At 42.8% G+C, this 23,595-nt stretch overlaps 3 protein-coding genes across 3 annotated transcripts; all 3 read left to right on the forward strand.

Moving 5' to 3' along the window:
- Nucleotides 1-1,669, forward strand: LOC118770305 (E3 ubiquitin/ISG15 ligase TRIM25-like). The gene is made up of 3 exons (XM_036517905.1): nt 1-597; nt 1,129-1,224; nt 1,465-1,669. The coding sequence occupies exons 1-2, from the start codon at nt 16-18 to the stop codon at nt 1,153-1,155; spliced, it is 609 nt and encodes a 202-aa protein (XP_036373798.1). The 5' UTR covers nt 1-15; the 3' UTR covers nt 1,156-1,224; nt 1,465-1,669.
- A 7,956-nt stretch (nt 1,670-9,625) lies between these two features.
- On the forward strand, nt 9,626-10,893 carry LOC118770280 (E3 ubiquitin/ISG15 ligase TRIM25-like). The gene is made up of 2 exons (XM_036517863.1): nt 9,626-10,246; nt 10,778-10,893. The coding sequence occupies exons 1-2, from the start codon at nt 9,665-9,667 to the stop codon at nt 10,802-10,804; spliced, it is 609 nt and encodes a 202-aa protein (XP_036373756.1). The 5' UTR covers nt 9,626-9,664; the 3' UTR covers nt 10,805-10,893.
- A 7,747-nt stretch (nt 10,894-18,640) lies between these two features.
- LOC118770289 (E3 ubiquitin/ISG15 ligase TRIM25-like) lies at nt 18,641-21,528 on the forward strand. Its single transcript, XM_036517875.1, has 2 exons — nt 18,641-19,261; nt 19,793-21,528. The coding sequence occupies exons 1-2, from the start codon at nt 18,680-18,682 to the stop codon at nt 19,817-19,819; spliced, it is 609 nt and encodes a 202-aa protein (XP_036373768.1). The 5' UTR covers nt 18,641-18,679; the 3' UTR covers nt 19,820-21,528.
- Nucleotides 21,529-23,595: the final 2,067 nt, after the last annotated feature.

Consider the following 23,595-nt stretch of genomic DNA (forward strand, 5'->3'; position numbering starts at 1 on the left):
GCGTGTGGCAGGAAAATGGCGGAGGCAAGTATCTCAGTGTGCCAGGACCAGTTCAGCTGTTCAATCTATTTGGATCTACTGAAGGATCCGGTGGCTATTCCCTGTGGACACAGTTACTGTATGGACTGTATTAAGGGCTGCTGGGATCAGGATGATCATACTGGTGTCTACAGCTGTCCCCAGTGCAGACAGATCTTCACCCCAAGGCCTGTTCTGGGTAGAAACACCATGTTGGCTGAAGTGGTGGAGAAACTGAAGAAGACAGTTGCTCCTCCTGCTCACTGTTACGCTGGACCTGGAGACATGGCGTGTGATTTCTGCACTGAGAGAAAATGCAAAGCCATCAAGTGCTGCCTGGTGTGTCTGGCCTCTTACTGCGAAAATCACATTCAGCCTCACTGCGAATTTCCTGCCTTTAAGCAGCACAAATTGATCAAAGCCAGCAGACAACTAGAGGAGATGATTTGCTCTCATCATGACAAAGTGATGGAGGTTTACTGTCGTACTGATCAGCAGTGTATCTGTTATCTGTGTACAATGGATGAACACAGAGGCCACGATACAGTCTCAGCTACGGCAGAAAGGACTGAGAAACAGGTAAGGACTGGAGCTCTTTACTGGCAGCCCTAATACTGGTTGTAATGAGAGAGGACCTGTATTTCAAATCTGAATTACAAGAGGTTTTGAAATGAAACAAACAAAAAACATCCCTGTAACTACACTTAACTGTTAATTATTTATCAAACTGCTTATCAAATGTCTGTCAATATATTTGTGTTTATGTAAATAGTGAGCTGAACAAGGACACGAATTTCAGGTCTGAAGTTCAGAGTGATACAGCAGTAAGAGCAGGAAGTGAACACAGGCCAGCTCTCTGTGGCAGCTCTGGTCACACCCCTCATCCCTATTCACTCCCTGAATGGGAATCAACACAGCTGGAGCAGCTGGTTCACTCATACAGTTTAGAAGCTTTAACTGTAAGACCAGTAGAGTTCTACACACTGACTGGCAATATGTCATAAATGTTAGTTGTTAACTGTTGTGTTTCAGTGTTAATGAGGCAGTATTATTTGAAAGATATGAAATCAGTGCAATATAGTTTAAGTAGAGGAATCAATTTCTTTGCAGAAGCAGCTGGGAGAGACACGGAGGTAATTCCAGCAGAGAATCCAGGAGAGAGAGAAGTAGCTGCAGGATCTGAGACAGGCTGTGGAGTCGCTCACGGTGGGTACTGACCAGAGGAGAAGACAACAGCTGACTGCTGGAAGTGCCATTTCAGGGCTCAGTCAGGGCTCTCCTCCAGTCAGCCAGTGCGGAGCCCAGTGTTGAGCCACTTTCCAGCCCTGTGAGGCTCAATCCCACTGAGCAACACTGTGGGGAACAGGCTGTCTGAGGTTCCAGTAAGAGCTGAGTGAAAGGCCTAGTTAAAATGTACAGCCCTCTTCTCTCTGTGTCTCCTAACAGCGCTCTGCACAGGCAGCAGTGGAGGACAGTGAGAGGATCTTTACTGAGCTGATCCGCTCCATTAAGAGAAGGCGCTCTGAGGTGAAAGAGCTGATCAGAGATCAGGAAAAGGCTACAGTGGGTCAGGCTGAAGGACTCCTGAAGCAACTGGAGCAGGAGATTGCTGAGCTGAGGAGGAGAGATACTGAGCTGGAGCAGCTTTCACACACAGAGGATCATATCCATTTCCTCCAGGTAACACCACTGGGTGTCTGCCAGTCTGTAGTATGTACACTGATATAAATGGTGTAGTGTGTTACACATGTACAACTACCTACTACTGACATCAAAATAATTCCCTGACCCCCAGCAATGTCCCATAAAGTTATAATAAAGTTTATAAATCCTGATTGCAGAACAGGACGTACCGGACATAACTGGACGTAGTGAAGGCAAGGCTTCCCGCACGCAACACGTGTATCTCATGTCTCAAGGAAATAAAGCAAAGCACTCGCCAGTAATGTGCTAACAAAGTCAACAGTGAAGACGCCAAACAGGACGTGAGGTCATATCTCGGCAATGCTTTTGTGTCTTCACACCTAACTTGGTATATGGACTTCCTACACAGTCCTGAGAGTGTCCAAGAAGTTTTGTGTCATATCACCCCTAGGTAGCGCTATAACTAAAACAATTGAATTCCTGCTCATAACTTTAGATGTCTTTAGCTTAGAATTATGATTCTTTCTTTTGATTCCTTGAGTCATGTCAAGATGAAGAGATGTAAAATTTTCATTTCCACCATATTTGGTTGTTTTCATTAACATTCAAAATGGCGGACAGTCTTTTCACTACTCCTCCCACAAATTTTCTCCGATATTCATGAAAATTGAGTGAGAGCATATTGAGAGCATGCCACACAAAAGTTATCCATGATTTTTTTGCTTATGGAAAGCACTCGGTAGTAATGCGCTAACAAAGTCAACAGTGAAGACGCCAGACAGGTAGTGAGGTCATATCTAAGCAGTGCTTTTGTGTACTGACACCAAATTGGGTGCCTCTGTTTGCAGCTATGCCCTGAGGGTGCCCAAGTGTTTTAGTGCCGTTCGACCACTAGGTGGCGCTATAAAACATATATTGCATATAATTTGTATTATACTTATATTTTAACATATCTTTTGAATTGCATGGTCTAAAATCATAATTCTTTCTTCTTCTGATTCCCTCAGTCATGCCAAGTTCAGCACACTTAATTGTTTCAATGTCTGCCTTATTGCAAAACAGGCCCTCATTGTGCTTTTCCCCTGTATCGCTGCTTGCACCTATATTTGGAGCTTCTAACTGATTGGGACAATATTGATTAATAAAGGTATTAGCCTTACCCTTCGTTTGTGATTTCTCATCTGACCATTTCTAACGACGCACGCAGCAGGATTTGAGGTTTTTCCGTAAGTTCTTGCCGTACCACTCGAAACCCATTGATACTTACGCTCAGTCAGTAGTAGTATTGCACTATTCTGACGAGTCTGCAGTCCCTAAATGGGCCGCCTAAATGGCAGCGAGTTATATTAAATGTGCCAGTAAGGTATCCTACGTTGTGGACTATGTAGCCTGATCACCTACAAGCCAAAGCGAACGAAGAATTCCTGGGATGCTAAGTAGAATTGGGAATCGGGGAACTAAAGCATAGGTTGGCATAAAATGGAGTCAGATTTGAGTTATTTTATAGGCAGATTTAACATCACTACTTCCAAAGTCGCAAACACTCGCATCTGCCTTCAACAGCCACCACTTCCCTCATTGGTTGTGACTGGCTGTCCTCCATATGCGTCTTGTAGGAAGACTATAAGAAAGAAAGAGAGAGAGAGAGACCAACAGTGAGATAGAGAAAGTGAGAAGAGAAGAGACAGAAAAAGATAAAGACAAAAAAGAGGGAAAGAATGAATGAGAACCAGGCGAGAGGATTGCCATTTTCACAAGCAGTGAAATTCTTCACATAGGTTCAAACAAAAATTTAGAATAAAACAAGGACTTCCTTTACATCTGAAAAACATCCAGGTCTTCTGATTCATTTTTCTACATTTTTAGGTTTTTGTTTAGAGACAGCAGCATGCTTACATTTTTCCCCTTCAGTCGGTTTCTGCAGCTGCTCTCAAAAGTAGAGAAACAAGAGGGATCACCTTCGACATGGACACATATTTTGCTGCAAAAGTTTCTCGTGTTGCCTCTTCGAACGGTCTCAGGGCCTCAATGGTTGCCTGGATCAGGTCCAGCTCTTCAGTGCTTAAGCAGAGGGCATTCTTTCCAAGTTCACAAAGTGCAGCGATGGCTGCTTCCCTCTGCTCCTGAAGTCTGTCCAACATATAGAATGCAGAATTCCACCTTTTTCTACTGACTGAACCAGTTTATGCTCTGCCACGTTCAGCTGCTTCTGTATGTCTGTGAGTTTCTGAGTGGCTTTCGTGCTGTGGTGGAAAAATGATGCAATGCTACTGCATTTTTCCAAGAGCTGAACAATTACAGCCTACTGACTGCAAAACTTGGGCTTATATGTAGGCCTAAAATAATCTACACCAATACCATGACTAGGGTTTCATACAATAAATATCCTGGCCATCAATATCCTGCTTACATTTTACATGGTTAACAATTCTATTATCATCGGTTACCTGGATAATTCCTGCCTTTCTGAAAAGCCTCTGCTAAAGAACTTTGCCTCAATGAAGTGGGGGTATCTGCCTGCATTTTCTCCACCTCTAGTCGTTTCTCCTGTAGCTGGTCTTGTTCTTTTGGGTGGCAATTTAAACGTTTCATGAGATTTGTGGTATTGCCACAATATCTGACCGATTTGTCACATATGCCACTGTGGAGAAGCTAACTGACGCTCCTCCACTGTCCCTTCGTTCCTAAAATAAACGCAGGGAGATCGCTACGCATAGCGAGTGTGCTCAGGCGTGCGATGGGTGCCTCACTAGTTGCTAGCCGGTTTCCTACAGCACAGTAGTTCGGTACCATGTAATGTGGTTCCGAATGATTTCCGGGTTTAGTTTTCAGTCCATTAAACCACACTCCTCCAGTTATCGTTATATTTAGTTATAGTACTTGTTACGTTTTGTTTAGTTTTGTAGTTTAAGTAGGTACCGTGTACATTGGTTGTTCGTGTTCTCCCGCTCTCTCTCTCAAATTCAAATTCAAATTCAAATGAGCTTTATTGGCATGACAAAAACTCAATTTGTATTGCCAAAGCATTTCTACATACATTAAAACAAACAAACAAACAACAAATACAGAATTGTGTGTGTGTGTGAGTGTGTGTGTGTGTATGTGAAGTGTTTTACCGATGGAGTGACTCTCTTTCTCTGTGGCAGGCATCCACATACCTAGCTGCGACTCTGGCACTATCTTGTTCCTCGCCCAGTAATATTCTTAGAACCTTACTGTCCTCAAACTTTTCAAAGTCTGGGTAGATGGTTTTGAATTCAGGAAAGAATTTCTTCCGGATATCTTTGAATTTGCAGCATTCACTCAAGAAGTGGAGCTCTGTTTCTATCATGCCCTGGCTGCAATGGGTACATAGTCTCTCTTCTGCGGGCAGCCAGGTTTGCCTGTGTCTGCCTCTTTCAATAGCCAGGTTATGGTTGTTGCCTGTGTCTGCCTCTTTCAATAGCCAGGTTATGGTTGTTGCCTGTGTCTGCCTCTTTCAATAGCCAGGTTATGGTGTTCTCTCTCTCTCTCTCTCTCTCTCTTCCGTATGCGCGGTCTCGGTGTGTGGAGGAAGGCAGCTGCTCGGGGAAGGAGGTGGTCAGAGGAAGCGCGCGCCCTGACTACGTCCCTTTTCTGAGGTTTCGCCGTAGATTTCGCGCGAACTTTAAGGAAGGTTCATCGTAGGAGTGGAGGGGGGGAGGAAGGGATATTGGTAGTTTGTTTTATTAGTATATGTAATGTTTGTTTTATTGTTATTTTGTAGTGGTTGTCATTTTGAATATAATGTTGCCTTTTTTGTTTTGTTAAACTGTTATTCAAATATAATGTATCAAGTTTCTGAATGTAGACTCCCTAGGACTCCCCTGTTCAGGGGGTGTTCGAGTCTATATATAGTCAGCATGACAGACAGAATGGAGAGTGAGCTGGTGTCTGTGCAGGTAGGCATGCTGCAGCTGGGTGCAGCTGGTTAATTTGAGTTAATTTTGTTTGTTATTATTAACTTGTTTTTTGTTCTTCTGTTGGAGTTTTGTTTTGGTTTTTGTGTCTGCACTCCCTCTATGAGGAACATTGGTGGTTACCATTTTTGGCCTTAAGTAATAACTAAAAATCTTTCCCTGGGAATCCTGAGACCTGTTTGATTACTGCTGAGCTGGTGTGGCCACTTAGTGTCATCCTGGAGACTCAGGTAGTTGCCTAGGTCTCACAGCCACATTTCGAATCATTACTATTTACCATATCAAAATAACTCCACGCGAGGCTCCGCTTACGTTCTGCCATTCTGCAGCCGGCACTGGGGCTGAGGGACTGAGTCTGTTTCTGTGTGTGCCTTATTACAGCCGTTGTTGGGAGCCGAGTGAGAAAGCGGAAGGAAAAGCAGTTCCTATCCAAACTAACCATTCAAAAAATAAGCAAAAATACTGTGAAATTAAATTTATGAAATCAGACGTTTAAAGCATTGCCTGTTATCGATTTTTGAATATGAGCATCGATCCTTAAAACTGAACCATCAGGATCGAAATATCGATATTTTGGTACCCCCCCCCCCCCCCCCTGATATCCCATCCCTATCAGGGAGTTTTTCTTTGCCACTGCCGCCTTCGGCTTGCTCTGAGAGAGTATCAGGCTTGGAATACCGATGTAAAGCTGCTTTGTGACAACTCGTTGTAAAAAGCGCTATATAAATAAACTGAACTGGTTGATCTGCATGTTTGCAGGGACGAAATGGCTTATCCTAACCCATTAGTCACTTTTAATAAAGCCTTCTGGAAAGTGCATGTGGAGAATAACATTGTAATCAGGGTTTGACATTAACATTTAGCTACCAGTCACTGTGGCTAGTTGATTTCGAAAGTTAACATTGGCTGGTGAAAATGATGGCCTGCGACTAAAGTCTTTATGCCTCAAGTGTAACTGCAATTTATATTTCATTTAGACTTGAGCATTTGATCTTACATGACAATAAAGGCAAGTTCATACGACATTGATTCAGGTTGATACAAAACGAGGGTAATTGTAATAGTACTGCTAATAATATGTAGCCTAATAGAGGGCTATAGACTTGAGCATTTTGATCACACGTTAGCTAACGTTAGCTATCGAGATGACAATATTGACTAGCTTAGAAAGTAAAAGTCCTGCCACGTGTTTGTTCCACCCATGCACTACACCAGCTGAATTAATCAGCACAACTCTTCAGCCAGGCAGAGGAGCTAATTAGTGAAATCACTCTGTTTACTGAATGTCTGGAACAAATACATGGTAGGACTTTTACTTTCTGAAGCCGGGGTGTCCACCTCTGATTGATACTGCTTTTGCCTTTGATGTATTTTCTCAGTTTCAGATGCTTCATCTTTTCCCTCTGCAGTGCATTTTTTATGTTGATCTGTCTGAAAAAAAGACTGATAATCAAATTCTGAGGTTAATTTAGTTAGCTAGCTTATGTTCAGCTCTATCCACCTTGCCAAAGCAGGAATGCATGCACACAGCACCTAAATATGGTTTCAAACCCGCCTCTCTGCTCTTGGCATGTATCTCGAATGCTGACAAAGTGTGAACATCCCAAACTGTCTACACCAGCATGCGCAACATGTATAAAAGCCATTAATATTCTCCTCAGTGTACTTTAATTGCACATTTCTCAATATATCCCACTGCGTTTCATTTCCGTATTAATAGTTTCATTGATTTACATTACTGTCAGCAGACACTCTTATCCAGAGAGAATTACAGAGGTTACAGTTTTACACGTTATCTATTTAGAGTCCTGCTCATTATCACTGTGCTTCACTACCACCCCAGTGGTTGTGGTGGTGCTTTATTCTATCGATTTGCTCAGAACACGGCAGTGTAATTGTTAATGTTTCTATGGACCCCACCTCCCCCCGATGTGAAATGTGGAATGTGAACTTAGTCTAGGCATGTCTGCTGTCATTCCAGCAGCGCCAGACCTGTCCTTACACATTCTTTGTTTTTTGTCCGCAGATTTTGTTACCCCAAATCTGTCATGGGAAGTGAAGTCTCCCGCTCCAACACCCACGTGGCCAACGCCACGGGGAAGCCCATCCGCTTGTACTACAGCGTGGACAAGATGCGTCTGGAGGAGATAGTGCAGGAAATCGGGGCCGAACTGGGGGCCTCTTCGTCTAAAGAAGTGAGCGGAAAGATATCGTCGTCAACAAAGATGGTTTTCAAACGCGATTCCCTCATCCGCTACATACGCATCCCGGTCGCCGACTTCTGCAAGTTTGCGGGAGAGGGGACACTTTACGCAAGTGTTTTTGTGGAGAGCTGTAGCTGCAGCGACGAATGGGAGAAGACGATCTGCCTGAATTTCCACGTCCCCAGCGACAGGTCCTTCATCGTGACCGAGAACCACAACATCAGGTTCCAGAAATACGGGGCGAGTATCTGGGAGGACGAGCATGGCGTCAGACATGGCTAACAGAAACCTCTGGGGGAAAAAAAATCGCATCTACAATCTAAGCCAATATCTAGCTTAATTTGCAAACACCTTTGTACTTGATCTTTATTTTGAATTTTGCACATGCATGATAAAATGTAACTGAGAAATAAATGTGAGGTGCTCAATAAAAAATCTTTTCATTCTTGTGAAACCAAGGGGAAAATCTGTTCTCATTTCCTTTCTACACTGCATCCATTTCTCATATACACTGCAATATATAAGAACCTCTAACCCATACAGTTGCCCATCTCAAACCAGGCAAATCCACACACTCCCTCTCTCACACCCGGGTGCTGGATTCCTCCCTGAAACATTCTACCAATATAGGCTCTCCCTCACAGAAAATTGCCAAATGCAGTTACCTGCACGTTTTAGGACCCGAGAAGATCAAACAACTTGAGAGAATCGGGAGCATCTTTCACTGAATTCTCCACCACTTATCTGCAGGACAGTTTGCAAAACAGTGAGAATGGTAATGTTAAAGTCAGTCAGATTGTACACGGCTCCCCCCCAACCCCCCCCCAAGAAAAAAGAGATGTTATTTTGTAAAACAAACTCCGCGTGTACTACAGCGTGGACAAGATGCGTCCGGGGGAGATGGTGCAGTAAATCGGGGTCGAAGAGGAGGCCTCTTCGTCTAAAGAAGTGGGCAGAAAGATATCGTCTTCAATAAAGATAGTTTTCAAATGCCATTCCCGCATCCGCTACATACGCATCCTGGTCACCGACTTCTGCAAGTTTGCGGGAGAGGGGACACTTTACGTCAGCATTTTTGTAGAGAATAGCACCTGTAGTGATGACTGGGAGAAGACGATTTGCCTGAATTTCTACATCCCCGCGAATCACAATATCAAGTTCCAGGAATATGGGGAGAATATCTGGGTGGACGAGCAAGGCATCAGACATGGCTAATAGATTTCTGGCAAAGAATCATTATATAAAACGGAGCACATGGATTTAACAAATTAATCAAGAAGTCACTTCACTGCACAAGCAGGCTTTGCTGTATACCTTTATTAACACAGTATTTAGAAGTACTTAGCTGAAATGAATGCAACAATTTAGAAAAAAATGAGACGATTAGACTCCTCTTTGACCCTCCCAAATTATAATGGAAGTCTGGCAGAATACATCAACAGGGTAAGGCATGAATACTAAAACACTGTGATCAATTATATGTAATATACAGGCATGACTGAGCCAAGGGGGTTGTAAGGCAATGAGTCTAAGAAGTGACCTTTACCCTACATATATGACGTGTAACTTAACATGTATGATGTGAAGGGGAAGTGTCCACAATTCACATTAAAAATCGCTTTCACCTAATCCAAGCATCTATCTTCAGCAACAGTGTCATTTCAATCTCTTTCAGGTACCGCCACCATGGCCACACACATTGCAGTAACTCCCAGCCTGCAGCCTCATAAGCCACACCTTCTGCAGCTGTGGGAAGAACCAAGAAGTCTCCCTATCTGTCACTCTCTCTTTCTCTCACACACACACGCAGTTTCAGTGAAATGAAACTAAACTCAGTCTCTGTCAGCGTGTGGCAGGAAAATGGCGGAGGCAAGTATCTCGGTGTGCCAGGACCAGTTCAGCTGTTCAATCTGTTTGGATCTACTGAAGGATCCGGTGGCTATTCCCTGTGGACACAGTTACTGTATGGACTGTATTAAGGGCTGCTGGGATCAGGATGATCATACTGGTGTCTACAGCTGTCCCCAGTGCAGACAGATCTTCACCCCAAGGCCTGTTCTGGGTAGAAACACCATGCTGGCTGAAGTGGTGGAGAAACTGAAGAAGACAGTTGCTCCTCCTGCTCACTGTTACGCTGGACCTGGAGACATGGCGTGTGATTTCTGCACTGAGAGAAAATGCAAAGCCATCAAGTGCTGCCTGGTGTGTCTGGCCTCTTACTGCGAAAATCACATTCAGCCTCACTACGAATTTCCTGCCTTTAAGCAGCACAAATTGATCAAAGCCAGCAGACAACTAGAGGAGATGATTTGCTCTCATCATGACAAAGTGATGGAGGTTTACTGTCGTACTGATCAGCAGTGTATCTGTTATCTGTGTACAATGGATGAACACAGAGGCCACGATACAGTCTCAGCTACAGCAGAAAGGACTGAGAAACAGGTAAGGACTGGAGCTCTTTACTGGCAGCCCTAATACTGGTTGTAATGAGAGAGGACCTGTATTTCAAATCTGAATTACAAGAGGTTTTGAAATGAAACAAACAAAAAACATCCCTGTAACTACACTTAACTGTTAATTATTTATCAAACTGCTTATCAAATGTCTGTCAATATATTTGTGTTTATGTAAATAGTGAGCTGAACAAGGACACGAATTTCAGGTCTGAAGTTCAGAGTGATACAGCAGTAAGAGCAGGAAGTGAACACAGGCCAGCTCTCTGTGGCAGCTCTGGTCACACCCCTCATCCCTATTCACTCCCTGAATGGGAATCAACACAGCTGGAGCAGCTGGTTCACTCATACAGTTTAGAAGCTTTAACTGTAAGACCAGTAGAGTTCTACACACTGACTGGCAATATGTCATAAATGTTAGTTGTTAACTGTTGTGTTTCAGTGTTAATGAGGCAGTATTATTTGAAAGATATGAAATCAGTGCAATATAGTTTAAGTAGAGGAATCAATTTCTTTGCAGAAGCAGCTGGGAGAGACACGGAGGTAATTCCAGCAGAGAATCCAGGAGAGAGAGAAGTAGCTGCAGGATCTGAGACAGGCTGTGGAGTCGCTCACGGTGGGTACTGACCAGAGGAGAAGACAACAACTGGCTGCTGGAAGAGCCATTTCAGGGCTCAGTCAGGGCTCTCCTCCAGTCAGCCAGTGCGGAGCCCAGTGTTGAGCCACTTTCCAGCCCTGTGAGGCTCAGGATGTGATCCCCAGTGGTGTTACCTGGAGGAAATGGATGTGATCCTCTGTGTGTGAAAGCTGCTCCAGCTCAGTATCTCTCCTCCTCAGCTCAGCAATCTCCTGCTCCAGTTGCTTCAGGAGTCCTTCAGCCTGACCCACTGTAGCCTTTTCCTGATCTCTGATCAGCTCTTTCACCTCAGAGCGCCTTCTCTCAATGGAGCGGATCAGCTCAGTAAAGATCCTCTCGCTGTCCTCCACTGCTGCCTGTGCAGAGCGGTCTGCCAGTCTGTAGTATGTACACTGATATAAATGGTGTAGTGTGTTACACATGTACAACTACCTACTACTGACATCAAAATAATTCCCTGACCCCCAGCAATGTCCCATAAAGTTATAATAAAGTTTATAAATCCTGATTGCAGAACAGGACGTACCGGACATAACTGGACGTAGTGAAGGCAAGGCTTCCCGCACGCAACACGTGTATCTCATGTCTCAAGGAAATAAAGCAAAGCACTCGCCAGTAATGTGCTAACAAAGTCAACAGTGAAGACGCCAAACAGGACGTGAGGTCATATCTCGGCAATGCTTTTGTGTCTTCACACCTAACTTGGTATATGGACTTCCTACACAGTCCTGAGAGTGTCCAAGAAGTTTTGTGTCATATCACCCCTAGGTAGCGCTATAACTAAAACAATTGAATTCCTGCTCATAACTTTAGATGTCTTTAGCTTAGAATTATGATTCTTTCTTTTGATTCCTTGAGTCATATCAAGATGAAGAGATGTAAAATTTTCATTTCCACCATATTTGGTTGTTTTCATTAACATTCAAAATGGCGGACAGTCTTTTCACTACTCCTCCCACAAATTTTCTCCAATATTCATGAAAATTGAGTGAGAGCATATTGAGAGCATGCCACACAAACGTGATCCATGATTTTTTTGCTTATGGAAAGCACTCGGTAGTAATGCGCTAACAAAGTCAACAGTGAAGACGCCAGACAGGTAGTGAGGTCATATCTAAGCAGTGCTTTTGTGTACTGACACCAAATTGGGTGCCTCTGTTTGCAGCTATGCCCTGAGGGTGCCCAAGCGTTTTAGTGGCGTTCGACCACTAGGTGGCGCTATAAAACATATATTGCATATAATTTGTATTATACTTATATTTTAACATATCTTTTGAATTGCATGGTCTAAAATCATAATTCTTTCTTCTTCTGATTCCCTCAGTCATGCCAAGTTTAGCACACTTAATTGTTTCAATGTCTGCCTTATTGCAAAACAGGCCCTCATTGTGCTTGGCCCCTGTATCGCTGCTTGCACCTATATTTGGAGCTTCTAACTGATTGGGACAATATTGATTAATAAAGGTATTAGCCTTTAGTTCTTGCCGTACCACTCGAAGCCAGCCAAAGTCTTTATGCCTCAAGTGTAACTGCAATTTATATTTCATTTAGACTTGAGCATTTGATCTTACATGACAATATGGCAAGTTCATACGACATTGATTCAGGTTGATACAAAACGAGGGTAATTGTAATAGTACTGCTAATAATATGTAGCCTAATAGAGTGCTATAGACTTGAGCATTTTGATCACACGTTAGCTAACGTTAGCTATCGAGATGAAAATATTGACTAGCTTAGCCTGATTCGATCAGGTGATGGTACAAGTCAAAATAAGTGACGGCTGCTCACTTTGTGGGGTCATTTTTCCACACTGATTTTGGGGACCACTAGGCTAAAAGGGACACTTGGGGAGTCCAGTCAGACTTGGTTTCTCTATATATCTGGCCCTTTCTTTGAGCAGAAGGGTACTGAAATAGGCTGGTGTTGACATTTTATGTTAAAACTGTTTAAAGACGCGGTGTCCCACAATTTCCCATTTACTCTCTTTCAACTTCGTGGAATGTTTTCTCCCATGAGGGCCGTGGTTTTCCCTGTGATGACGCGTTGCGCTCTGTTTCTATAGACCTTGAATCACAGAGCTGGCCGTGTTTACTGTGGTTTCTTTCAGTCAGAATAGACAGTGAATTGCTGGGCTGACGGTGGTCACTGTGGTCTCTCCCTCCCAGACACAGAACCTGCAATATATGGTTCCCTATGTGCAGAGGTGGACAAAGAACACAGCTCCATTACTTGAGTCAAGGTATAGATACTCCTGGTAAAATTACTCCAACACAAGTGAAAGTTGTTCAGTCAAATTTTTACTTGAGTTGAAGTACTGGAGTACTTGCTTTTAAAAATACTCAAGTATTCAACAGTATTTTCTTTTTAATTTCAACGCATTGTTGTATTGTTGCCACAATGCATTTACAGAACCAATGACTCTGAAACAACCTACTGAATGCAGACTTGCTTGTAGAACCTGTAGAATGCAAAGCTTGTAGAACATGCTACAAAGACTATATAAATGTCTGTAGAAACACAATTGAATCGACAAAAGGACAGCCATCGTCGTTTTCATTATTTTATTTTATTTTTTATACACATAGATAACTAGGGTGTTAATGTCAAGCCAGTCATAAAACCGAACTAGAGATGTCAACCTATACGGTTTGCCCGTAAAAAATACCGGGATTGTACGTACATACCGCTATGGCGGGATACGGGAAATGTAGTGTAATAGTTTTCCCCAATAGAAACAAAAATAATACAAATTAATGACCTGTACATAGAAAATTAAATGAACAGGCTGTAATCCATCTGAAAATGACGACCGGATGATGCAAATAGCATGCCAGCTCACATGCACAGTGGTTCTGTGGCACGTCTGAGTTGTTTGGTGCATAGCTAGCTAGCTAAGTAGTAAACCTGCCGAATTTTGCTTAACATTGTAGGGCGAAATGTTTTGTTGTAGCTGTACAGCTCAGCTAGAAAAGTTTGGCAACTAGACAGTGATCAAGCTATTTCTTCCACAGCTAGCTAGCATTAATGATGTAGCCCACCAGTAATGATTCTCCTACCCAAAAAATTGAGTGGGAGAATACACCATTAAATAATATAATCAGAGCATATTTTTGTCAAATTTTGCATCGACGAAATTAACAGAGAATTTTAGTCAATTTCAATGGCCATGGGTGCTCTGGTGAGGAATCGTCATCTTTATCTGCTGTATCCATCATTACCACCGCCAAGTCCAAATTGAACTGTTCAAAAAAAATGCAGCAAGCAATTTGACTGACAGCGTAGGAGCAGTTTACTGTGATTGGTTTTTCTCCTGTGACCAACACAGCGTGTGGCCTATCGCATTTTAGAAAAGAAAATTCATCCGCTGACTTCAAAGCTATGCTTCAAAGTAACAAGTTACGGGAACTTTCATAGAAATGTAGTGGAGTCAAAAGTAGCACAATATTTGTCTTTTAAATGTAGTGGAGTAAAGGTCATAAATTTCCAAAAAAATTAATACTCAAGTAAAGTACAGATACTCGAAAAATGTACTTAAGTACAGTACTCAAGTAAATGTACTTCGTTACTGTCCACCCCTGCCTGTGGCATTGTGACGCCATCACAGAATCGGGCAGTTTGTTCCAGTTTGAGGGTTCAGACTCAGTCTCCTGCTCTCTGTCTCTCTTGCTCAGTTCAGTTCACCTCCTGTTTCTGTGCACTTCAAAAGGTAATGCTGCAAAGCTCTCCTGAGGAAAGCCACACCACGACACTAGGTGAGTCCTCCTCTACACTTAACCCAGGCGTGTGGGCTGAAAAGCTGGTAGCACTTATAGCGCTATTCTTTTAATTTTGTTATAGTTGTAGTGCTGTTGACAATATGAAATACATCTCTCACCACTGGGTCATTGAAGCACACCTGTGCAGTTGTAACTCTGAAATTGGTAATGAATTTTGCCCATCTCTGGATTGGATGATATGTGTTGATACCAGAGGTGGAAAACCCCAGTTTCAGAAAGTAAAAGTCCTGCCACGTGTTTGTTCCACCCATGCACTACACCAGCTGAATTGACCAGCACAACTCTTCAGCCAGGCAGAGGAGCTAATTAGTGAAATCACTCTGTTTACTGAATGTCTAGAACAAATACATGGTAGGACTTTTACTTTCTGAAGCCGGGGTGTCCACCTCTGATTGATACTGCTTTTGCCTTTGATGTATTTTCTGTTTCAGATGCTTCATCTTTTCCCTCTGCAGTGCATTTTTTATGTTGATCTGTCTGAAAAAAAGCCTGATAATCAAATTCTGAGGTTAATTTAGTTAGCTAGCTTATGTTCAGCTCTATCCCCACCTTGCCAAAGCAGGAATGCATGCACACAGCACCTAAATATGGTTTCAAACCCGCCTCTCTGCTCTTGGCATGTATCTCGAATGCTGACAAAGTGTGAACATCCCAAACTGTCTACACCAGCATGCGCAACATGTATAAAAGCCATTAATATTCTCCTCAGTGTACTTTAATTGCACATTTCTCAATATATCCCACTGCGTTTCATTTCCGTATTAATAGTTTCATTGATTTACATTACTGTCAGCAGACACTCTTATCCAGAGAGAATTACAGAGGTTACAGTTTTACACGTTATCTATTTAGAGTCCTGCTCATTATCACTGTGCTTCACTACCACCCCAGTGGTTGTGGTGGTGCTTTATTCTATCGATTTGCTCAGAACACAGCAATGTAATTGTTAATGTCCCCATCTCCCCCCGATGTGGAATGTGGAGGCATTGTCTAGGCATGCCTGCTGTCATTCCAGCAAGCTGACAGCCACATCCACCCCTGAGGCCCCTGTTTCCCCGTTCCTCAGTGCAGAACTGGAACTGCACATGCAAGCAGTTTTTCAGAGCTCATGCAAATGAACACATCAATGCAAATGCGCATGCACAGACACACACACGCAGAGCCACCCAATACTGTGTGCACTTTACTTATAGGGTCCCCATATGGAGAACACTTGTTTTTTTACTGTTACTTACTGTAAAGAGGTGACAGCTGATCTCTTTGCAGTAAGTTAGGTAGTAGAAGCTGTCCAGATGTTCCCCACAAAGCCTCATGTCATGTTATGACGTAATGATTCCCAAATGGACATTTTTAGAATGAACTCTAACTTTCACCTCGCATTGTTGGAAAACCCAGATTGAGACTTTTTAAGTCTTTTTTTTTTCTTTCTTTTAAATGACTGATTTAACCTAAAGCTTAATTTTATTGCCATGCTTTACTTTTAGTAAGTGAGAGACCATACCATACTACAATAAATGTTCAATGTTGGACTAGTAACTTTCCAAAGGCTCAAGTTAAATACAGTACTCGTCAAAAGTTTGGACAGACCTGATTAATATAATGGGAAGCATGCATTCAAAGACATTTTTATCTACAGACATAGTAAAAGTGATGTTGATGCCTATGTATGAATTTATATAAAAATATATATTTTGGCTACTTTGAAAAATCAAAAATGTAAGGTAGTTTTTATTTGTTTATAACACTTTTTGGTCACTGCAACATGACCATAGTTTTGATTGTGTTCTCACTTTTGACTGGTACTGTATGTGCTGCCAAAGGGAGCCATTTTACTGATACGCAGGTGTCACTCGGTGCACGGCCCAGTCAAGAGGCGCTGCCATGTGCTGAGGTGCGCTCAGATGTCTGTTTATGCAGAGCCTGCAGCGCCAGACCTGTCCTTGCACATTCTTTGTATTTTGTCCGCAGATTTTGTTACCCCAAATCTGTCATGGGAAGTGAAGTCTCCCGCTCCAACACCCACGTGGCCAACGCCACGGGGAAGCCCATCCGCTTGTACTACAGCGTGGACAAGATGCGTCTGGATGAGATAGTGCAGGAAATCGGGGCCGAACTGGGGGCCTCTTCGTCTAAAGAAGTGAGCGGAAAGATATCGTCGTCAACAAAGATGGTTTTCAAACGCGATTCCCTCATCCGCTACATACGCATCCCGGTCGCCGACTTCTGCAAGTTTGCGGGAGAGGGGACACTTTACGCAAGTGTTTTTGTGGAGAGCTGTAGCTGCAGCGACGAATGGGAGAAGACGATCTGCCTGAATTTCCACGTCCCCAGCGACAGGTCCTTCATCGTGACCGAGAACCACAACATCAGGTTCCAGAAATACGGGGCGAGTATCTGGGAGGACGAGCATGGCGTCAGACATGGCTAACAGAAACCTCTGGGGGAAAAAAAATCGCATCTACAATCTAAGCCAATATCTAGCTTAATTTGCAAACACCTTTGTACTTGATCTTTATTTTGAATTTTGCACATGCATGATAAAATGTAACTGAGAAATAAATGTGAGGTGCTCAATAAAAAATCTTTTCATTCTTGTGAAACCAAGGGGAAAATCTGTTCTCATTTCCTTTCTACACTGCATCCATTTCTCATATACACTGCAATATATAAGAACCTCTAACCCATACAGTTGCCCATCTCAAACCAGGCAAATCCACACACTCCCTCTCTCACACCCGGGTGCTGGATTCCTCCCTGAAACATTCTACCAATATAGGCTCTCCCTCACAGAAAATTGCCAAATGCAGTTACCTGCACGTTTTAGGACCCGAGAAGATCAAACAACTTGAGAGAATCGGGAGCATCTTTCACTGAATTCTCCACCACTTATCTGCAGGACAGTTTGCAAAACAGTGAGAATGGTAATGTTAAAGTCAGTCAGATTGTACACGGCTCCCCCCCAACCCCCCCCCAAGAAAAAAGAGATGTTATTTTGTAAAACAAACTCCGCGTGTACTACAGCGTGGACAAGATGCGTCCGGGGGAGATGGTGCAGTAAATCGGGGTCGAAGAGGAGGCCTCTTCGTCTAAAGAAGTGGGCAGAAAGATATCGTCTTCAATAAAGATAGTTTTCAAATGCCATTCCCGCATCCGCTACATACGCATCCTGGTCACCGACTTCTGCAAGTTTGCGGGAGAGGGGACACTTTACGTCAGCATTTTTGTAGAGAATAGCACCTGTAGTGATGACTGGAAGAAGACGATTTGCCTGAATTTCTACATCCCCGCGAATCACAATATCAAGTTCCAGGAATATGGGGAGAATATCTGGGTGGACGAGCAAGGCATCAGACATGGCTAATAGATTTCTGGCAAAGAATCATTATATAAAACGGAGCACATGGATTTAACAAATTAATCAAGAAGTCACTTCACTGCACAAGCAGGCTTTGCTGTATACCTTTATTAACACAGTATTTAGAAGTACTTAGCTGAAATGAATGCAACAATTTAGAAAAAAATGAGACGATTAGACTCCTCTTTGACCCTCCCAAATTATAATGGAAGTCTGGCAGAATACATCAACAGGGTAAGGCATGAATACTAAAACACTGTGATCAATTATATGTAATATACAGGCATGACTGAGCCAAGGGGGTTGTAAGGCAATGAGTCTAAGAAGTGACCTTTACCCTACATATATGACGTGTAACTTAACATGTATGATGTGAAGGGGAAGTGTCCACAATTCACATTAAAAATCGCTTTCACCTAATCCAAGCATCTATCTTCAGCAACAGTGTCATTTCAATCTCTTTCAGGTACCGCCACCATGGCCACACACATTGCAGTAACTCCCAGCCTGCAGCCTCATAAGCCACACCTTCTGCAGCTGTGGGAAGAACCAAGAAGTCTCCCTATCTGTCACTCTCTCTTTCTCTCACACACACACGCAGTTTCAGTGAAATGAAACTAAACTCAGTCTCTGTCAGCGTGTGGCAGGAAAATGGCGGAGGCAAGTATCTCGGTGTGCCAGGACCAGTTCAGCTGTTCAATCTGTTTGGATCTACTGAAGGATCCGGTGGCTATTCCCTGTGGACACAGTTACTGTATGGACTGTATTAAGGGCTGCTGGGATCAGGATGATCATACTGGTGTCTACAGCTGTCCCCAGTGCAGACAGATCTTCACCCCAAGGCCTGTTCTGGGTAGAAACACCATGCTGGCTGAAGTGGTGGAGAAACTGAAGAAGACAGTTGCTCCTCCTGCTCACTGTTACGCTGGACCTGGAGACATGGCGTGTGATTTCTGCACTGAGAGAAAATGCAAAGCCATCAAGTGCTGCCTGGTGTGTCTGGCCTCTTACTGCGAAAATCACATTCAGCCTCACTACGAATTTCCTGCCTTTAAGCAGCACAAATTGATCAAAGCCAGCAGACAACTAGAGGAGATGATTTGCTCTCATCATGACAAAGTGATGGAGGTTTACTGTCGTACTGATCAGCAGTGTATCTGTTATCTGTGTACAATGGATGAACACAGAGGCCACGATACAGTCTCAGCTACAGCAGAAAGGACTGAGAAACAGGTAAGGACTGGAGCTCTTTACTGGCAGCCCTAATACTGGTTGTAATGAGAGAGGACCTGTATTTCAAATCTGAATTACAAGAGGTTTTGAAATGAAACAAACAAAAAACATCCCTGTAACTACACTTAACTGTTAATTATTTATCAAACTGCTTATCAAATGTCTGTCAATATATTTGTGTTTATGTAAATAGTGAGCTGAACAAGGACACGAATTTCAGGTCTGAAGTTCAGAGTGATACAGCAGTAAGAGCAGGAAGTGAACACAGGCCAGCTCTCTGTGGCAGCTCTGGTCACACCCCTCATCCCTATTCACTCCCTGAATGGGAATCAACACAGCTGGAGCAGCTGGTTCACTCATACAGTTTAGAAGCTTTAACTGTAAGACCAGTAGAGTTCTACACACTGACTGGCAATATGTCATAAATGTTAGTTGTTAACTGTTGTGTTTCAGTGTTAATGAGGCAGTATTATTTGAAAGATATGAAATCAGTGCAATATAGTTTAAGTAGAGGAATCAATTTCTTTGCAGAAGCAGCTGGGAGAGACACGGAGGTAATTCCAGCAGAGAATCCAGGAGAGAGAGAAGTAGCTGCAGGATCTGAGACAGGCTGTGGAGTCGCTCACGGTGGGTACTGACCAGAGGAGAAGACAACAACTGGCTGCTGGAAGAGCCATTTCAGGGCTCAGTCAGGGCTCTCCTCCAGTCAGCCAGTGCGGAGCCCAGTGTTGAGCCACTTTCCAGCCCTGTGAGGCTCAGGATGTGATCCCCAGTGGTGTTACCTGGAGGAAATGGATGTGATCCTCTGTGTGTGAAAGCTGCTCCAGCTCAGTATCTCTCCTCCTCAGCTCAGCAATCTCCTGCTCCAGTTGCTTCAGGAGTCCTTCAGCCTGACCCACTGTAGCCTTTTCCTGATCTCTGATCAGCTCTTTCACCTCAGAGCGCCTTCTCTCAATGGAGCGGATCAGCTCAGTAAAGATCCTCTCGCTGTCCTCCACTGCTGCCTGTGCAGAGCGGTCTGCCAGTCTGTAGTATGTACACTGATATAAATGGTGTAGTGTGTTACACATGTACAACTACCTACTACTGACATCAAAATAATTCCCTGACCCCCAGCAATGTCCCATAAAGTTATAATAAAGTTTATAAATCCTGATTGCAGAACAGGACGTACCGGACATAACTGGACGTAGTGAAGGCAAGGCTTCCCGCACGCAACACGTGTATCTCATGTCTCAAGGAAATAAAGCAAAGCACTCGCCAGTAATGTGCTAACAAAGTCAACAGTGAAGACGCCAAACAGGACGTGAGGTCATATCTCGGCAATGCTTTTGTGTCTTCACACCTAACTTGGTATATGGACTTCCTACACAGTCCTGAGAGTGTCCAAGAAGTTTTGTGTCATATCACCCCTAGGTAGCGCTATAACTAAAACAATTGAATTCCTGCTCATAACTTTAGATGTCTTTAGCTTAGAATTATGATTCTTTCTTTTGATTCCTTGAGTCATATCAAGATGAAGAGATGTAAAATTTTCATTTCCACCATATTTGGTTGTTTTCATTAACATTCAAAATGGCGGACAGTCTTTTCACTACTCCTCCCACAAATTTTCTCCAATATTCATGAAAATTGAGTGAGAGCATATTGAGAGCATGCCACACAAACGTGATCCATGATTTTTTTGCTTATGGAAAGCACTCGGTAGTAATGCGCTAACAAAGTCAACAGTGAAGACGCCAGACAGGTAGTGAGGTCATATCTAAGCAGTGCTTTTGTGTACTGACACCAAATTGGGTGCCTCTGTTTGCAGCTATGCCCTGAGGGTGCCCAAGCGTTTTAGTGGCGTTCGACCACTAGGTGGCGCTATAAAACATATATTGCATATAATTTGTATTATACTTATATTTTAACATATCTTTTGAATTGCATGGTCTAAAATCATAATTCTTTCTTCTTCTGATTCCCTCAGTCATGCCAAGTTTAGCACACTTAATTGTTTCAATGTCTGCCTTATTGCAAAACAGGCCCTCATTGTGCTTGGCCCCTGTATCGCTGCTTGCACCTATATTTGGAGCTTCTAACTGATTGGGACAATATTGATTAATAAAGGTATTAGCCTTTAGTTCTTGCCGTACCACTCGAAGCCAGCCAAAGTCTTTATGCCTCAAGTGTAACTGCAATTTATATTTCATTTAGACTTGAGCATTTGATCTTACATGACAATATGGCAAGTTCATACGACATTGATTCAGGTTGATACAAAACGAGGGTAATTGTAATAGTACTGCTAATAATATGTAGCCTAATAGAGTGCTATAGACTTGAGCATTTTGATCACACGTTAGCTAACGTTAGCTATCGAGATGAAAATATTGACTAGCTTAGCCTGATTCGATCAGGTGATGGTACAAGTCAAAATAAGTGACGGCTGCTCACTTTGTGGGGTCATTTTTCCACACTGATTTTGGGGACCACTAGGCTAAAAGGGACACTTGGGGAGTCCAGTCAGACTTGGTTTCTCTATATATCTGGCCCTTTCTTTGAGCAGAAGGGTACTGAAATAGGCTGGTGTTGACATTTTATGTTAAAACTGTTTAAAGACGCGGTGTCCCACAATTTCCCATTTACTCTCTTTCAACTTCGTGGAATGTTTTCTCCCATGAGGGCCGTGGTTTTCCCTGTGATGACGCGTTGCGCTCTGTTTCTATAGACCTTGAATCACAGAGCTGGCCGTGTTTACTGTGGTTTCTTTCAGTCAGAATAGACAGTGAATTGCTGGGCTGACGGTGGTCACTGTGGTCTCTCCCTCCCAGACACAGAACCTGCAATATATGGTTCCCTATGTGCAGAGGTGGACAAAGAACACAGCTCCATTACTTGAGTCAAGGTATAGATACTCCTGGTAAAATTACTCCAACACAAGTGAAAGTTGTTCAGTCAAATTTTTACTTGAGTTGAAGTACTGGAGTACTTGCTTTTAAAAATACTCAAGTATTCAACAGTATTTTCTTTTTAATTTCAACGCATTGTTGTATTGTTGCCACAATGCATTTACAGAACCAATGACTCTGAAACAACCTACTGAATGCAGACTTGCTTGTAGAACCTGTAGAATGCAAAGCTTGTAGAACATGCTACAAAGACTATATAAATGTCTGTAGAAACACAATTGAATCGACAAAAGGACAGCCATCGTCGTTTTCATTATTTTATTTTATTTTTTATACACATAGATAACTAGGGTGTTAATGTCAAGCCAGTCATAAAACCGAACTAGAGATGTCAACCTATACGGTTTGCCCGTAAAAAATACCGGGATTGTACGTACATACCGCTATGGCGGGATACGGGAAATGTAGTGTAATAGTTTTCCCCAATAGAAACAAAAATAATACAAATTAATGACCTGTACATAGAAAATTAAATGAACAGGCTGTAATCCATCTGAAAATGACGACCGGATGATGCAAATAGCATGCCAGCTCACATGCACAGTGGTTCTGTGGCACGTCTGAGTTGTTTGGTGCATAGCTAGCTAGCTAAGTAGTAAACCTGCCGAATTTTGCTTAACATTGTAGGGCGAAATGTTTTGTTGTAGCTGTACAGCTCAGCTAGAAAAGTTTGGCAACTAGACAGTGATCAAGCTATTTCTTCCACAGCTAGCTAGCATTAATGATGTAGCCCACCAGTAATGATTCTCCTACCCAAAAAATTGAGTGGGAGAATACACCATTAAATAATATAATCAGAGCATATTTTTGTCAAATTTTGCATCGACGAAATTAACAGAGAATTTTAGTCAATTTCAATGGCCATGGGTGCTCTGGTGAGGAATCGTCATCTTTATCTGCTGTATCCATCATTACCACCGCCAAGTCCAAATTGAACTGTTCAAAAAAATGCAGCAAGCAATTTGACTGACAGCGTAGGAGCAGTTTACTGTGATTGGTTTTTCTCCTGTGACGAACACAGCGTGTGGCCTATCGCATTTTAGAAAAGAAAATTCATCCGCTGACTTCAAAGCTATGCTTCAAAGTAACAAGTTACGGGAACTTTCATAGAAATGTAGTGGAGTCAAAAGTAGCACAATATTTGTCTTTTAAATGTAGTGGAGTAAAGGTCATAAATTTCCAAAAAAATTAATACTCAAGTAAAGTACAGATACTCGAAAAATGTACTTAAGTACAGTACTCAAGTAAATGTACTTCGTTACTGTCCACCCCTGCCTGTGGCATTGTGACGCCATCACAGAATCGGGCAGTTTGTTCCAGTTTGAGGGTTCAGACTCAGTCTCCTGCTCTCTGTCTCTCTTGCTCAGTTCAGTTCACCTC

This window comes from Megalops cyprinoides, chromosome 2, assembly GCF_013368585.1.
Source record: "Megalops cyprinoides isolate fMegCyp1 chromosome 2, fMegCyp1.pri, whole genome shotgun sequence".
NCBI lineage: Eukaryota > Metazoa > Chordata > Actinopteri > Elopiformes > Megalopidae > Megalops > Megalops cyprinoides.

Bases quoted from the DNA above. Each gene is read 5' to 3' on its own strand.
- LOC118770305 (XM_036517905.1), top strand. From the start codon at position 16: ATGGCGGAGGCAAGTATCTCAGTGTGCCAGGACCAGTTCAGCTGTTCA. The intron at 598-1,128 runs GTAAGGACTGGA...ATTTCTTTGCAG, and splicing joins CAGAAAGGACTGAGAAACAG to AAGCAGCTGGGAGAGACACG.
- LOC118770280 (XM_036517863.1), top strand. From the start codon at position 9,665: ATGGCGGAGGCAAGTATCTCGGTGTGCCAGGACCAGTTCAGCTGTTCA. The intron at 10,247-10,777 runs GTAAGGACTGGA...ATTTCTTTGCAG, and splicing joins CAGAAAGGACTGAGAAACAG to AAGCAGCTGGGAGAGACACG.
- LOC118770289 (XM_036517875.1), top strand. From the start codon at position 18,680: ATGGCGGAGGCAAGTATCTCGGTGTGCCAGGACCAGTTCAGCTGTTCA. The intron at 19,262-19,792 runs GTAAGGACTGGA...ATTTCTTTGCAG, and splicing joins CAGAAAGGACTGAGAAACAG to AAGCAGCTGGGAGAGACACG.